This window comes from Tachysurus fulvidraco, chromosome 10, assembly GCF_022655615.1.
Source record: "Tachysurus fulvidraco isolate hzauxx_2018 chromosome 10, HZAU_PFXX_2.0, whole genome shotgun sequence".
NCBI classification, from domain to species: domain Eukaryota; kingdom Metazoa; phylum Chordata; class Actinopteri; order Siluriformes; family Bagridae; genus Tachysurus; species Tachysurus fulvidraco.
The window spans coordinates 14,370,684-14,387,527 of NC_062527.1; the positions used below are offsets into that span (position 1 = coordinate 14,370,684).

Genomic DNA, 16,844 nt, shown 5'->3' on the forward strand with positions numbered 1-16,844 from the left:
ATCAAGGAACAAACCAGTCAATTTGATTAAATTGCATCTTTATACTGTATTTTACTCTTTTCTGTACACTGCTGTATTCTTGGTCTTCGGCATGTTCACTCATGACTTTGTTTGAGAGTGTATGTTTTTATTTTTCTTTATTAATTTCATGTGTGTTGAAATTAAGACAGGAATATTTGCATATATCTGATCACTTCAAAACATCGTACAATCCTTAATCATAGTCTTTGTGTCTAAAACTGATCAGGGGAATCAGCGGGATTTAACACTGAGGATGTTTGAGCATCTATTTAAATTCTTCTCATAAACCGATGAATTTAATATGAATTTAAGTTTGTTGAAAACCTGCGTTATTACGGTCTGCTTACACTGTATTTTTAGTTTTCTTTGTATCCACTCATATACGATGCATTACACCGTTTCTAAACACTACTTCTGTTTATTATTTTTGCCGTTGCTGCTTCACGTTGATAGTATTTTAAATCAGCCATATCAAAAAATATCACGGCATCTTCCCCGGTAATGTATTGGCTTTTGTTTGTAAAATTCCTCCTGAGGATTGTATGGTGTATATTCAAGCTAATTATTCTATCAGTCTTCGGGTATTTTAACTCACATTTGTATTCCTGATGTGCTGCCTTCGATCTTAAATAACGTTCTTAAAAGTTCTTATCCGAAATGACTTTTCATATCCGATAGATGCCGTAATATTTGTCAGTCCTTGAAAGGAAAGATGGTGTCATTGATGGCATTTTCTAGTGTTGAAGAAAATCCTGTTGACCTTATATCTTAACTCAGACATGTCCATCTGCTCATAACTGATTCACAACATTTACTTAATAACACTTAACTTGGAATTATTTCAGAGATGTATGCAAATGGTTCCCTCAGTCATTAAGTAGATCCAGTAAATTTTCAGTGTTTGTCTACAGCTTTGATTGGATTTATTAAGACAATTTGATACTAATGTATCCTAATGTTGATGTAAATTACACAGATTTGAAAAGTCAGAAGTGTAGAACAGGTATTTAGGGTTTTAAACAGAGCTGGATTTTCTGAAAAGATTCACAGCATTCACAGTCAGAGTGATCGTGTGCAGGACAGATCCAGAGGTTCTGTGATGAATTTCATAATAAATGTATATGAGAGCATCATATTAGTGTTCATTGCATAAAGGGTAAATAATTAGTCTTAGACAAAGTATAGTGTATGTTTTGTGTCAGTATGAACTGAACAACCAAAAGATGAACATTTATTATTATGTGATCACTATTAGGTTTAAAAGGTGTAGTATTTCAATGTCAGAATGACAGGAACTGTAAAGCTCTTACCATGTCCACTGGCCGTCCTACATCCTTTCATCCTCTCTCTCTCTCTCTCTCTCTCTCTCTCTCTCTCTCTCTCTCTCTCTCTCTCTCTCTCTTTCTCTCTTTCTCTCTCTTTCTCTCTCTCTCTCGCTCTCTCTCTCTCTCTCTCTGACTGTCAGTATCTCTTTCACTATCTTTTCTGTCACCCGATTGTAATTCCAGCTGGTGCTTTGTCTTGTGATGACCAACCACGAAAATCCCATTTCCGTACATTCGCTGTCTGAGCGAGAGAGCAGAAGGGAGCTGAAGACAAGAGGTCAACAAGGATAGAGTGGAGGAGTAGGCATAGTTATTACTCTCTTTGTGTGTGTGTGTGTGTGTGTGTGTGTGTGTGTGTGTGTGTGTGTGTGTGTGTGTGTGTGTGTGTGTGTGTGTGTGTGTGTGTGTGTGTGTGTGTGCATTTCTACATACTTTCCTCTTTATTAGGAACACCTGTATACCTATACATCTTAGCTAATCTATCATGTAGCAGCAGTACAATGCAAAAAATGTCATAGTCTTCAAAAGCTTCAGTATGGAAATAAAATGTGATCTTTGTGAAAGAATCTCAGAATGCACAACACACTGAAGCTTGGTTGGGCTATAACACCTTAAGACCATGTCAGGGTCTACTCCTTTCAGGCAAAAAACGAAAGTTATGGTTATGCTTTTATTACATTCTCTCTAAACTCTGACAGCTGTCAAAAATATCTGATTAAGGACAAGTGCTGGACTTTGTGCATCATTGATAATTAAACAAGAAAATGATTTGACAGATTTAAGCCAGTGACCTGAGTTGCAGTTACCATGTGACTCATAAGTGCTAAAATATGACATGCTAATAACGCTGATTGACTCATCGCACCATCTGCAAAACAGATTCTTCCAAGCTGTTTCATGACCTAATAAACAACATTAAATGCCACCTCAATTCACAAATGATCCCTGATCATTTTTCCTGGAACAAAATAGTGTCATCAGAAAATTCTTCTAATCTTGAATGTACAATAAATGGCCAAATGTATGTGGATTGATGACCATTACAATCAATACAAATTTCATTCAGCCCCTTTGTTATAATAACCTTCACTTTTCTGGGAAGGCTTTTATCTGATGAAGATTACGGAATGTGGCTGCTGAGATTTGTTTTCATTTAGTCAAAAGAGAATAAGTGAGGTCAGGCATTGCTGTGGGGTGAGAAAGCTTGGAGTGCAGTTGATCCAAAAGGTTCCTGGGATTGAGGTCAGGAATCTTGAGTTCTTGTCACACAATGTGCTCATGTAGCCTGCTTTGTGGACAGGGGAATTGTCATGCCGTAACAGGTTTGGGTCTCTTAGTTCTAGGGAAGGGAAACTACAAAAATCACATCATGTGCTGACCTGTACAGTTCTGTTGAGAAGCATATAATCAATTTCTATTGGATGTCACACAGGTGTGATGATGGAAAAAATGAGATTAGACTTATAGTCTTATAATATTTAGTGCACAAGCTATTGTCAAGCCAAAAACATTACTAACAGCAGAACATGATATCTACTTTATGAAACATTGAATTGATTTATATTAAAATGTAGAATCGTATTGATGAACTTATGATCAGCAGCACAGTGCAGCTACTGTGCAAAACCTTGTCATATATGCAATGGAACATTTTCTGTTATAACTTTTTCCTATAAATGATCTTCTGTCATTCCAGAGCCTAGGCTATTGTTTTTATGTAGTAGACCATTAAAAGTTAATCGTTTGAATCAACACTTTACAAAAATGCTGATGTGAATAACAGTTCCATGTTTCAAATGCAGAGATAAATGTTGTACAGCCTTAAAACAACAAATACAGCTCCCAATTGCTGCAGTAGCCTAAATGCATAAATAATTCAAGCGAACATCCAAATTTGATTGCTGTGCTGGAAGGTATATTCTTATAATTAATCTACCTGTGCATGTGTGCCCGAAATATATAATTTTATATTATACAGGGTACCAAATGGGTTAGACTCTTGGTGTTAACCTGGATTTACTCCGGGACTGCTGTGGTAGGGATGGCTTGCTTTCTTTCTTCTGTCAATCATTAACCCTTTTTATCAGTACACTGGTGAAATGAAAATTGGGTTATTGGCCTTTTTTATTTACGAATGAATTATTTTATCACTGCAAGTCTGATATAAAATTAGTTTTGACATAGCTGGTTTTCAGTGTGAGATGTTTCTTGGTAAAAGAGATAATTTCACACACAGTCTTACTGGTTGATTAAAGCTTCAAATTTTAGATACACTTGGAGCATCACAGATTCAACAGCCATTAGCTTCAGATTCAACAGCCATTAGATTTTTTGATAGATAGATAGATAGATAGATAGATAGATAGATAGATAGATAGATAGATAGATAGATAGATAGATAGATAGATAGATAGAATGGTAAAAAGAAAAAATTAACAGCACATATTTATATATAAAAGAATATTGAGGTAGTAAACAGCTGAGATATTGCACTAAACGTATTGCACATGTGAACGTATTGCACATGAAGTAACGTAACAATAAAAGTTCAGTTTGAACTATTTATATTGCAAATTCAATGTCTTCTGTACAGATCTGTGGTTGGGAATAAATAAATATGAAGTAGGAGTGTATGAAATGTGTAGAAATGAGTGTATGTAGTTCTGAACTTTCAGTGAAGGTGTTTTATTGATTTTCTGTTCTCTAATGGCACTGGGGAAGAAAGTGTTCCTGAGTCTGTTTGTGCGTGATGTGATGGCTCTGATGCATCTGACAGATAGTAGAAGGTCAAATAGATGGTGTCCAGGATGGGTCAGGTTGTTTGCTCTGCTGTGGCAGTAAGAGTTGAATAGCACTTCCAGGGTGGGTAGTTAGCAGCCAATGAATGTTTGGGTGGAATTTACTGATTCCTTATAATCTTAAATCCAAATTGTTATTAAAGACATAGATTCAACATAGATTCAACAGTCACATTCAACATACACATGCGCAGTTATACACACCCATGATCACACATGGTGCTTTACACAATCACTTTACTTAGTGCAGCATTCACTTCTCGGTCCCACACCCTTTCATGTCCAAAAGGAACAGGAGCTTTCTGAATGGGTTCCATTTCCACTCTGTGTCCCATGTGTTTGATCTCTCTGAATTCTGTGATCATCTACCTGTAACATGTATTATCTAAGGGCTCTACACTCTATGAGCCTCTCTCTCTTCATCCCTTTTCTCTTATACTCTGTTGAACAGAGAGATGAATTGTAGATACAGGTGGCTCTGAGCCGGTTGCTCGGAAGAGATAAAACCTCAGCTAATCCAAGTGGCAAGATGTTATCAGATTCTTACTATTGCTCATTTGTTTTGTTTTGTTTTGTTTTTTTTTGTCCAAAAGATTTTAAGTCAGCAGACCAATCTTTTATACTTTGATAAAAACCCATTAAAAAAAACCCCAACACATCAATTCCCTACATGCAGTGTGCAAACAGAGTGCCAATAATGTGTCAGGCTTAATTTCCCTGTGATCACTGTTTGTTCTGGTGTTTATTTCTGCTAATGTCAGCTTAATGAAGAATTGTCTCCATGGGGATGAAACTAAGAATGTCTTGGAGCAAATCAGACTAAATCAATGAGAGAAATGCTAATCAATTCCGAGACTGACAAAGCAAAATTTTGTTGCTTGGTTGTTAATTGTGTTGAGATTGTTAAATCAATTTCTACTCATAACATCTGAGTCTGTGAAACACATTATTGGGAAGACTCGATTCTTCTATTGATTTTATTTCTTTTTGCAAAATTAAAAACAACATGGTCTTTGTGTTGAAACTCAAATAAATTTCCTGGTTCCATAATGGCACTTTTTGACCATATACAGTAGCACACTGTTATAGACGGGAAAGTCATTTTTTAATGACACTTTCCAATGTCACCCAGATGAGGATGGTGGTCTTCTTTTTCTAATATCGTCTCAGGGAGTTTTTTCTTGCTGCCCTCACCACTGGCTTGCTTATTAGGGCTAAATTTATACATTTCAAATTTACAGCTTGAATTTATATATTTCTGTAAATTTGTGACAATTTCCATCATTGCAAGCACTACCTAAGTAAAACTGAAACACATTGGATTGTCTATACAGTACCTGTGTTTTAAAGACATTTCTGTATCTTAGACCCACAACAATGTCATTATGTCTTTCTTCACTGTTCTTGTAAACAAATCTCTTTCACTATATGAATCTCTTCACTGTAACTATTCTGATTTGAACTGAGTTTGGTCTAGACTCAAACAAATAAGTCTACGTTCCTCTTTATAGTGTCCATATGATTTTCCTTTAGATTTTGTTTAATAACATCAAGAACTCATTACAATTAATAATACAATTATTGTTGTGGTGATGCAGTGCCACCTCACAGCTACATGGTTTAATTCAGTCATGAGCTCGAGTCCTCTCTGTGTCTGCATGAGTTTCCTCTGGGTTCTTCACACCTCTCAAAAAATATACCATTGGCTAAAATAAATCCCCCTCAAGGTAATTGTGTGTGTGTGTGTGTGTGTGTGTGTGTGTGTGTGTGTGTGTGTGTGTGTGTGTGTGTGTGTGTGTGTGTGTGTGTGTGTGTGTGTGTGTGTGTGTGCTTGCTGTGATAGAGTGGTGTCCAATTCCGGATGTATTCTTGCCTCATGTCCAGGGTCCTTGGATCCACCACAACACTAATCAGAATAAAACAGTCACCTTTAACAGCATTTTCCAGAAGCCCTTAACCAGAGCAACTTACATTTTAATCTCATGTTATACAACTGAGTAATTGAGGGTTAAGGGCATTGAACACGGGCCCAGCAGTGGTAGTCAGGGGACCTGGGATTCAAACTTACAACCTTCCAATCAATAGTCAAACACCGTAACCTCTAGGTTACCACTTCCCCCTCAACATCCCCCTCCATGTCCAACCCACATCTCCCTCCACGTGCCCCTCCACATCCACCCCACATCTTTCCTTTGGTAGTGATGGTTCATTAAATAATAGCACATTTATTCTTTGAATTTTGGGTCCCTTTGAACAAATCAACATTTTATGGTTTGTTTTTAGAGTTCAGTATGTTTAAGTCAGGCTAGATAATCCTTAAATCTAAATGAAAATAAAGAATGATTATTTAAATAGTACACAATTATTTGTGTCTGTGCTTGTAATTGTTTAACATATTTTACATATTTAACATATTTGTTTCAACATTATTTAATTAATGTGATTCCTTTGCATCCCCAATGTACAAATATTCAGTTTATTGTATAGGTCACAGACATTATCAGCATAAATAATGAATGTAATGCAGTAATATAACTTTGGGAAGTACTATAGTGATCCTCTGTAGCAATTGAATGTATTACAATCTTTTATAAAAATAACTCAAGTGCTTGACACAATTCCACTTCAGTTTCTCTCTTTCTTTATAATTTATTTAGCATTAACATGCAAATGGATAGTGTTATTTTGTTTCTTTTATAGCTGCAGGGCATTGTTTGTGAAATAGATTGTGCTTTTGTGGATGTGGAAATGTAATTTTCTGGGCAGAAACACTTGTCCCTGACTGTAAAAGGTTTATTGACAGGCATATTATGTGTGTGCTTGTGTGTTGCTATGGTCCAAAGTGTGTGTGTGTGTGTGTGTGTGTGTGTGTGTGTGTGTGTGTGTGTGTGTGTGTGTGTGTGTGCGTGTGCGTGTGCATGTGCGTGTGTGTCTGAGACCTGTATTGAGTGAATAGATTTTCCTGTGCTGCTGTTACCTCCTGAGGATTCAGACAGAAGGGTGTGTGATCAGAGGGAGAGTTGAACTGGCCGGAGAAGGTCACCTAAACCTCCCTTAAAGCACAAATACAAATTTACAAACACATTAGTTCACAACCTACCTAAAAATCTGACCAGATTTAAGTGCAGCTCTAAAGTAGGCTATACTGTAAGTCTTTTTGAATTTCTGTCTCCTAATGAGAACGTAGCGATATCAGGATCAATAAAGTTTTAAAAGCTTGGATCACTTTTAGATCTAAATCGAATTTTGTTTCAGACTGTTCCACTGATGTGTTTTTGTGCAGTGAATGTGTTTGATTTTTGGAGACATGTCACTGAACTTACATGTGAACATAGGAGACAAGATGTACTGTATTAAAGTATGTTGTTATAACAGTGTGAAGTTTCACTTAAGGATATAAGTATTTCAACAGCATCAGATATGCACTTAGGTGTCAAATTAAAGGGGGGAAAAACAGTGGCTCTGTTATGTTGTGAGGTATTTTGCTGCCATGGTTTGGCTCCACTGGTCCTCTTAGAGGAAAGAGTCACCGTCAATCAGTACAAAGTATTTCAGATTGAAATGGTCTTGTCTAGGATGACCCATTCCCCATCTACAGCGTGAATGGTTTGAGGAGGAGGCTAATGATGTAGCATATGATAGTGAGATTTTGGAGGGATGCGTTAGATAACACTCTGTCAATTCAAGTCACCTTTATTGTCACATCACCACGGCACATGTGCCATGGTGAGTGAAATTCTTGGGAGCGAGCTCCAGAAATTGCAGAACCATTTACATACAGCAGTTAAGAAACAGAAATTAAGAACAATTTACATACAGGTGAAAAATGTGCAAAATGCTCAGTACCAGTTGAAATGTCCTCATACATATTAGTAGACATATTTACAATGCACTACACATTATATACAGTATGTGCTACCTTTATCAAAACAACCATATTTTTCCCTCCAGTAAACCTCATTAAATTTGTAGAATCTACATCATAACATAAATGTATGCACTGTTGCTGTGTGATATTTACTATATCACTATATGGAACAACATTGGGAAATCATTTATCTACAGAAATGCTTCACCATCTGTGACAATCTTAATCCACAATAAGTCTACTAATCAAGCCAAAGGTCAATGTGTGTGTTGGGATTTATAGTTCAGTTAGGGATCTTTGAATATTGAGTCTAGATGCGAACGTATAACTGAGTACAAATAAATGCTACCGATGAAAGGAATGGTTCATGTGAGGCCTTTTTCCATTCGCAGTAAATGTCCCCAAGCCTTGTCATCCAAAAGCTGGGATTGTGTGCCATTTTCTTCCCTTATAGCACTTTTCCAGTGGCAAAAGTTTCAGTTGTTTAGCTTTTGGTACCTGCTGAAGATTAGCATTAATAGATTAGTCATTTTCTGTACTTCACTTTTATCTATACTATTTATTTACTGTTGCTTTCTGTCTGGCACACATTCACATTTTTTATTATTTCACTATTTCTGTTTCAGACCAGCAATGATGCATCGCAGGCACACCACCCTGAGGGAAAAGGGCCGTCGGCAGGCCATTCGAGGCCCCGCATACATGTTTAACGAGCGTGGCACAAGTCTCACTACAGAGGAGGAACGTTTCCTTGATGCTGCTGAATATGGAAACATCCCTGTTGTCCGCAAAATGCTCGAAGAGTGCAAAACGCTCAACTTTAACTGTGTGGACTACATGGGCCAGAATTCATTGCAGCTAGCTGTAGCTAATGAACATTTGGAAGTCACAGAGCTGCTTCTGAAAAAGAAGGGGCTTGCAAGAGTAGGGGATGCTCTGCTTTTGGCTATTAGCAAAGGCTATGTACGAATTGTTGAAGCAATCTTGGCACACCCGGCATTTGCAGGAGGTCTGAGACTAACATTAAGTCCCCTGGAACAGGAACTTAGAGATGATGACTTTTATGCGTATGATGAGGACGGAACACGTTTTTCACAGGACATAACTCCAGTGATTTTGGCCTCACACTGCCAAGAGTATGAAATCGTGCACATCCTGTTGATGAAGGGTGCCAGGATAGAGCGGCCTCATGACTACTTCTGCAAGTGCAACGAATGCACAGAGAAGCAGAAACGTGACTCTTTTAGCCACTCAAGATCACGTATGAATGCTTATAAAGGGCTCGCTAGTGCTGCCTATCTGTCACTTTCAAGTGAAGACCCTGTTCTCACAGCTCTGGAGCTCAGCAATGAACTGGCACGTCTTGCTAACATAGAGACAGAGTTTAAGGTAAGTGCTTATGTGTGAAAATCATCTGTTTCCCAGGTTGTGTTAAATAGTGTAAATGCTGCTGCTTGATGGATGGCTTGGACAGAGGTTGCGGTCTATTCAGCAAGCTTTGACTACAACACTTAACCCCTGATTTGTTGCAAAAACAAAGGGTCACTAAATTATAAATACAAAAATCTAATACAAACAGTGAAAAATAACTTATTAAATAAATTATTAAAGGATTGTGTCTGCTCTTTTGTATCACCTCATACAAAAAAAGGTTATGCATAAAACTCCAAGTGTGAAAATATATCAACCCAGCTGAAGGAAGCTAGACTAAAAAAAGAAAATGGTGTAAATGTGCTTAGCTTGTTACTAAAGCTTGTTACTACAGTAGCTGCCTTGTTCTATTATATTACTTACTTTTTCACTTAAAACCTGTCAGCTATTTTGACACAGTACAGAAAAGCTGTTAGCTACAGTACATATGTGTTATCCTATGTGTCATACTCTTATGGTATTCTTATACAACATAGATAGCTACCTATTTGCTGGGGGGGGAATGTTAATGAATTGGCCAAGCAACTAATATGAAGACGACCTGAGAGTACCTATGACATTTATAGCATTCCTGGCTTCATGAATTCAAGCAACATATTACCCATGTGCTAAATCAGTAGCCCTTCCCTTCACAGAACAGGGTCAGTGTTAGGAAAAAAACCCTGACAAAGCTCAACCAATACTAACCTAGTGTTGAAAAAGTAGCACATTTTCATGACAATCTTGCTACCATTGGCTCAATCTGTATAAAGAAGGACTTTTCATAGCTAGCCTGATAACACAGGTGCAAAGTTAGATATCCAGACCTTCAGCCAGCAGTAAATCCACTTTGCCAAATTTTCTTTTGTTTCGAGAAGCGATTCCTAAGGCAAAATTAGCAAGGTGGATAAAAATGCATCTAAATATCTTGTGTCAGTTTGCTACTGTACCTGGAATTTTCTTGAAATCCAGCTAAATCTACACAAATTTACACATTAAAGATGATCTCATGAGATAAAGCAAACAGGCAGGTTGGAAAAACGATGCTCGGGAAAGCAAAAGTAGTTTGCTAACTAAAACTAGCCTATAAAACTATAGCTCATAATTCTGTGAGACACTGCCAGTGTGTGATTTGCTAGAATTTGTCAGCGGTACATTTAGCTATTTTTGGTAACTCCAGCTTTATTATCCACTATTGTTGCCCTGCTGAAATGGTTGACAGGTGACCACCTCTTTCATAACACTCTCTATACACTCCCTCTGCTGAGGTTTTACAGACAGACTCATACAGAGCATCTTGAGAATTCTTTTTTAAGGAACAGCAGTAGTGTTTTGGTTTTTCACATATTGTCTTGTGCTGTAAAAGAGATGACATTATTAATAATCTCAGTTTAATATTAAGATTATATTATATTACAGTGAGAGTTAATATAAAATAAATTAATAGAATAATAATACGATCAGTTAATAATGTCTTAATAAACAAGTCTTAATGAAAAAATTAAAATTTCGGAAGAATTATAAAGAATTTTAAATTTGTGTCTGCTGGTAAAGTGCACACACTATTTGGGATTGTTTTATTTCAGTTAACTATTGAGATATTTTCTCTTTTTATTTAGAAGTATTATCAATAAATTACAATACAGAGAATGAATGTCTTCTCATGGCCAAAATAAAATTTAAATAAAACTGTACATTCTCATTCATTCATCTCGTCACAAGGCGGCAATACACCCTGAATGTGAAGCTAGTAGTACATCACAGGGCATTACACTATGTACACACATTCACACACAGGCAATTTGAAATATTGGGAACGTCGAAGAAAATTAGAGAACCCAGAGATTGCACCCTGGCTAAAGAACATGCACAGAAACTCCACACAGATAGTAACCCAAGCTGCGAGGTGTTAACATTATCTGCTGTGCCACTGTCCTCCCCCCTAGCAGATATTTGTAACAATATTGATCAAATCACTTCTTTACTTGAAAGCTAAATCTTTAAATGTGAGGGTTGCATGTAGCAAATCAATACACATTCACAAATTATTTAAGTGTTTCCTTAACCGCATTCTTCATGCTACAAAGTGTCTATTATGTCTAACAGTATATTTGAGCCCAAGAGTCGGGTGTAAGAAAACGCAGCAAAAAACACAGCTTGATGAAGCAGGAAATTGTAATCACTGTGTGGCTAAACTTAACATTCAATGTACTAAGACTGTTGCTCATCACACACACTGCATCTACACAATAAAAAAAGCATTCTACAGTATGTGAAGTGTAAATTTTGGTTTTAAAGTAAAGGCCAATTGCTGGGAAAGGTTATACAACCATCAAAAAGAGGAACTGTATGTTTGGTAAATACCAATCAGTATATACAGTATATAAAGCTCATGAATACAATATCAATGACATCAGGAAATATTTTTTTTTTAAAAACTGAGCTTCTGCACAATGTGCTAAAGGTTATCTAAGTAATTATGTAGTTTAACAACTAGCCTGATGGACAGGGATGTCTGGTTCTGTTGTGTAATCTACAGTATGTGTACATAAGGTTACACAGGTGAGTTGTGAACCCTGTCACTGAACTGTGTCCATACCCACACTTTAACTGTCAAGTGTAAACAAGGCTTCAAAGAATAAGGCACTGAAATTGAGTATAAACTTGGCCCTGAAAACGAGAACATACATTGTATATTGTGAAGGAACATTAATTGGGTATAAAATTGAATCACAAGGTGCGCTGTTATACTTTTGAAGATACATTTATATTTCCATGTTTGTACCTTCGGGAACATAAAGACTGTAAAATGCCTTTATATCTGACAGTGTCAGACACCCTCAAAGCAAAGAAACCAATCGTTTCGACTTGTGGGTGTAAGTGTAGGCTATGCTGATGGGTGATTAATGATTAGTTTAAAAATTCTGGACATTTCACAAGTCAATATTCCAATAGATGAGGCCTAGGTTCTTCAAGTCCACATTATTGACAGACAGCCTATTGGCTTGGACTTGGTAACCCTATGGCTCATCTCTAGGGAAATGTCCAGTGTATCCAGTCTACTCTGCTCCTGTGTAATCAGAGGGAGTTAATTGTACTTCTTTCTTAGTGGACGTGAACAAAAAGGATTACAGGTTAATAACAGTGTTCTCTGTTAACAATGATCCAGTGCTCTGTGTTTTGAAATGTCAAGACATCTTACAGTACAAACATTGCTGATGGATGTGCATGAAGGGATAGAAGAAACGTATTGGAAGTGAAGTTAAGATACTCAGTTTTTTTTTTTGCAAAATTGATGATCAAGTTGAATGGTCTTGGAAATGCTTCAGCACACCCTGTCCTGATTAATGAGACCATCCTAGATACTCACAGACAATTCATTATAAAATGGCATTACCAGATCCCTCTCATTCTGCCAGCTCTCGGCAGCTCCTATATAAATCGTCACAGCATATCACTGTGGGTGGAAAAATTTTCTAAATGGTGGGTTTTTGTCAATTGCTGGTCCCATAGTGCAGTCACCCATCCAGAGGCACAGTCTGTGAAAGTCATTTGGTATCCTCAGAACATTGCAAGGAAAACTGCATTTCTGTTCAAAGCAAGAAGAGCGCTGATGTCCCTTTAATAGGCTGCGGATGGTTGTGTGGACAAGAGATATTTTTTCAGGGACACGGCCAAAAGGTGCTATTCAGGTGCTGTCTTCTGTTGTTGATGTTGCTAAGCTTCAAGGATGGTTTGAGGCCCTAAACAAGTGTTCATTGGGTTCAGTTTTGCTGTTAGAACATCTGTGTAAAGAGAGTAATGATATACTGGGTAAATATAATAACATTGAGGAAATGAAGGTCTCCTTGAGGGGAGAAAGCAAACATAAGCTAAAAATTAAGTTGAAAGACATTAGCAAGGAAGCTAACCTATTACAGGGTCATGGAAATGATAACACTGAATTCACAACTGAACAAAAGTGTATAAAGGGGGAAAGTATAATGATCAAGTGGCATTTAGAACGAAGGACATTGCTTTGTGTTGCCAGCTTTTAGGAATGAAAGCTTGGTGAAAAGGTAGGCATTCCCATAAAAAAACAATAGTGTGACAAGCTTGTGTTCTAAAAGAATGAGGAATTGTCACCACAAAAAAAGTATTTATTTAAGGCATATAACACAATTATTATTTAAAAATGTAGTAATAATCTTGTAAATTTCCTGGGGAAAACAGCTAGTCAGCTACATACTATTGACCTACTTCAGTTGTCTTCACACCAGCTATGTAAGCACAATAACAACTCTAAATCATGTTAACTACCAAAGTCTCATATTCGCCAACCAAAACTTTAATCTTATTTCTCAGAATAAGCCTCAATCTCTCCTTTGCTTTAGTGTATAGTCAGAATACTGTATACTTGTAACTAACTGTAGTTGTTATCATAAAGTCTTATGTTCACAAAAATATTCATTATTTCACAATATGCTCATACTGAACATCCATTAAACACCGTTAGTAGTGTAATGATTTTATAATATCACTATCTGGTGTCACCCAGAAGAGTTTGGGTTTGTCTGGTTTCCCTCATGGCTTTTTCTTTATGTTAGCGCAGGTGGTGCTACTGTTGCAATGAGATTGCTCACTGAGAATCTAAATATATATTCAGATTTCTTTAACCCTTTTTTACCAGAACACTGGTGTTCCATTTCGCCAGGCAGAATGGAAATCGACTTATCAAATATTTTCAATCTGTATCAGCAAATGAATGATCTTATCGCTTCAAGTCTGATATAAAATTAGCCACTGTTGGCTTTCAGTGTGAAACGTTTTTACCTCAGTTCAGATAACATTACACAGAATTTCAGTGGCTGAAAATAACAGCTTCAAATTTTAAATGCACTTGGGGCATTTCAGAGAGCAGAAATGAGCTTGATAACACCATTTACTTTGAAGATAGGAACATATGTGGGGTAAAAAAAAACACTTTTTGTTTTTTTGGAACATTTCAATGAATATATTGCCCTTGTTAGGGTAGGTAAAAACAGAAATACTTGAAAAACTACAAATTTATAAAACCCTGAGAGTCTACTTTCATGAACCGTTAAGCACTACCTTGGAATGTGACATGAAATAGAAATTCAGTGTTGAAAGCAGATGCTCTAAAACCCATGCAAATTTTCAGCCTCTGGTAAAAAAAAAATTAAAAAAGAGTTAAAAGCTTTATTATTCAAACCGAATGGAAATAAAATGAACATTTTACTGAAATAATCACATTTAGCCATCAGCATTTTTTATGTAGAAATAATTTCCTTTAATCATCATTTAGTGTCATATATTACAGTTCATCTGACAACTAGAAATTATTGACTTTTAAGTGTTTACCATAATTGTATTGCTGCTGTTAATTTATAGCCTCTTTTAAGAGCCTTAGCTTACTAAAGTGCAAAAAAACAATGGTCAGATTTTTTCTGGCATGTCACAAGATATTTAATTGATATATATTTGGTTGATATATTTATCACCACACAGTACAGAGATGTCATCTGTAGTAATCAAGGTGTGAAAGCAAAGTTCTGAGAGTTCAGATGTACATTCTGATCATTTGAATAAGCTCATTTGCAGTGGCTACATCAACAAAATCTACTTATGGCTTGGTGCTAAATCTCGTCATAAGCTTTTCTAGAAAACAAATAGGAACTGATATACCGTAACACAGAACAGAGGCTTCTGTAGAAATATGTCCTGCTGAGCCACTCTGCCAAACAGACGCTGCTCAGATGAATCTAGGAATATCTAATGAACCTGCTGTCTGTTCTTGTTCAACGATGAAATATGAATTTCCAAGGAATCTATTTAAACAGTTCTTATTAAATGATCCTTAGGGAAATTCATTGTTTATTTTATTTTTGATTTTTTATGTTACTTCTTCTTTTTTCCCCCCAAAGTTTGCTTATTGTTTCCTTCAAGTTTTTTTAATTGCTGTTTTTTAGTTTTAAATTATTTTATTATTTTAACCCATCTGCTTTTGCTTCATTTTCTTGTATTAATTGCATTTGCTTCTCACAGATGTATAATTAAGATACCTAGGCAACCCCTAATGTGCCATAACATGTCTGTTTAAGTTATAGACTGGATATACTTAATTCTTTTAAAAAAAAAACAAAATCACTAACAATGAAAAACTAAGATTTTATTAGTTTTAAGGTTATACTGTTATTCTGGCTCTAGTATCTGGTGTTAGGTTTAAAATCTCATTTCTATCTCATGTGCAACCCACTGGCATGTTAGAAAAAATCAGTGATATCTGTTTTCAATAATATCATTTCTAAGCCAACCTCTGAGGCATTAACCCTGTTCCAGAAAGCAACAGTATTGCAGTATTGTTGATGAAAAAAGTCAGTCGGTTGCGGTAGGCAATATGTCCCAGAGATCTGCAACATGTGCATGCAGAATGCCCTGGTTTAGCACTTATATCACCAAGATATAATTAAATGAAAACAACCGTGACTTACGTGTATTTCTCTGAAATAAAAAACCTCCACAGCTTTAAGGGTTCATGATTGGTTAAGCTGTATCCTGTGAGCTTTGTATGATCTTGTGAAATTCATGTAATTACTTTTCACTACAAAAAAGGAGGTTGTGTCTCACAGCAACCGAGCGTGAAACAGCAGAAATTCAGTGTTTTGTGCCTTAAAAGATGTCGCCATAATTATCTCTAGGTAATTAATTTCTTTTTTTAAGGCAATACATTTATTTTAAGTATCAGTGTAGTGCAGCTGTAATACATCGATATTAAAACGGAGCTGGCAAAGATATATAAATAGATGGACAGTTTATAGATTAATGACCATAATCCAAATGTGTATGTGATTATGGGTTAGGGATGTGTGTTGTAAAACGACACAACTGCACAAACTCAGGAGTCAGGACAGTGATGGATTCAGAACATTTTTATGGTGTGCTCAAGGTGGGACAATTCGATTCAGGTGTATTTGTATTGTCTTTTAACAATGCATATTGCCTCAAAGTAGCTTTAGAGAAATATATATACTCAGGATATGAAGTTAAAATTTTTCTCCAATGATTAAAACAGGCTAGTGTAGCAAGAAAGTACTCCCTGAGACAATATGAGGAAGAAACCTTAAGAAGGACCTGGGTGACAATGAACATGTGATTATAAATCATGTCTATTCTAGAACTGTATATTATATTGGCAAAATTGCAATTTTTTAGCCAGGAACACAGGACCTAGTGTGGGGTGATGATAGAATAATGAACATATTAATATTAAACTAAAGTTTCTGTGTAAATGCTAATATCTAACAGAAAGCTTTTTGCCTTTTTCATTAAGCGTCTACAGATAATGTTGTATCTTGCCTTTCCATTTATGAAGAATGAAGCGTCATTAAGTACAGTGTTACTGATTTAAATTGCATCAGGATC

At 36.3% G+C, this 16,844-nt stretch overlaps 1 protein-coding gene across 1 annotated transcript in view; it reads left to right on the forward strand.

Annotated features, from left to right (window-relative positions):
* The window catches only part of trpc7b (transient receptor potential cation channel, subfamily C, member 7b), a 66,368-nt gene that overhangs the window by 2,893 nt on the left and 46,631 nt on the right, over positions 1 to 16,844 (forward strand). Inside the window, exon 2 of the mRNA XM_047819229.1 lies at positions 8,639 to 9,401. Within this exon, the coding sequence (XP_047675185.1) occupies positions 8,646 to 9,401 (756 nt within the window). The 5' untranslated portion in view covers positions 8,639 to 8,645. The remainder of the gene's footprint in view (positions 1 to 8,638; positions 9,402 to 16,844) is intronic.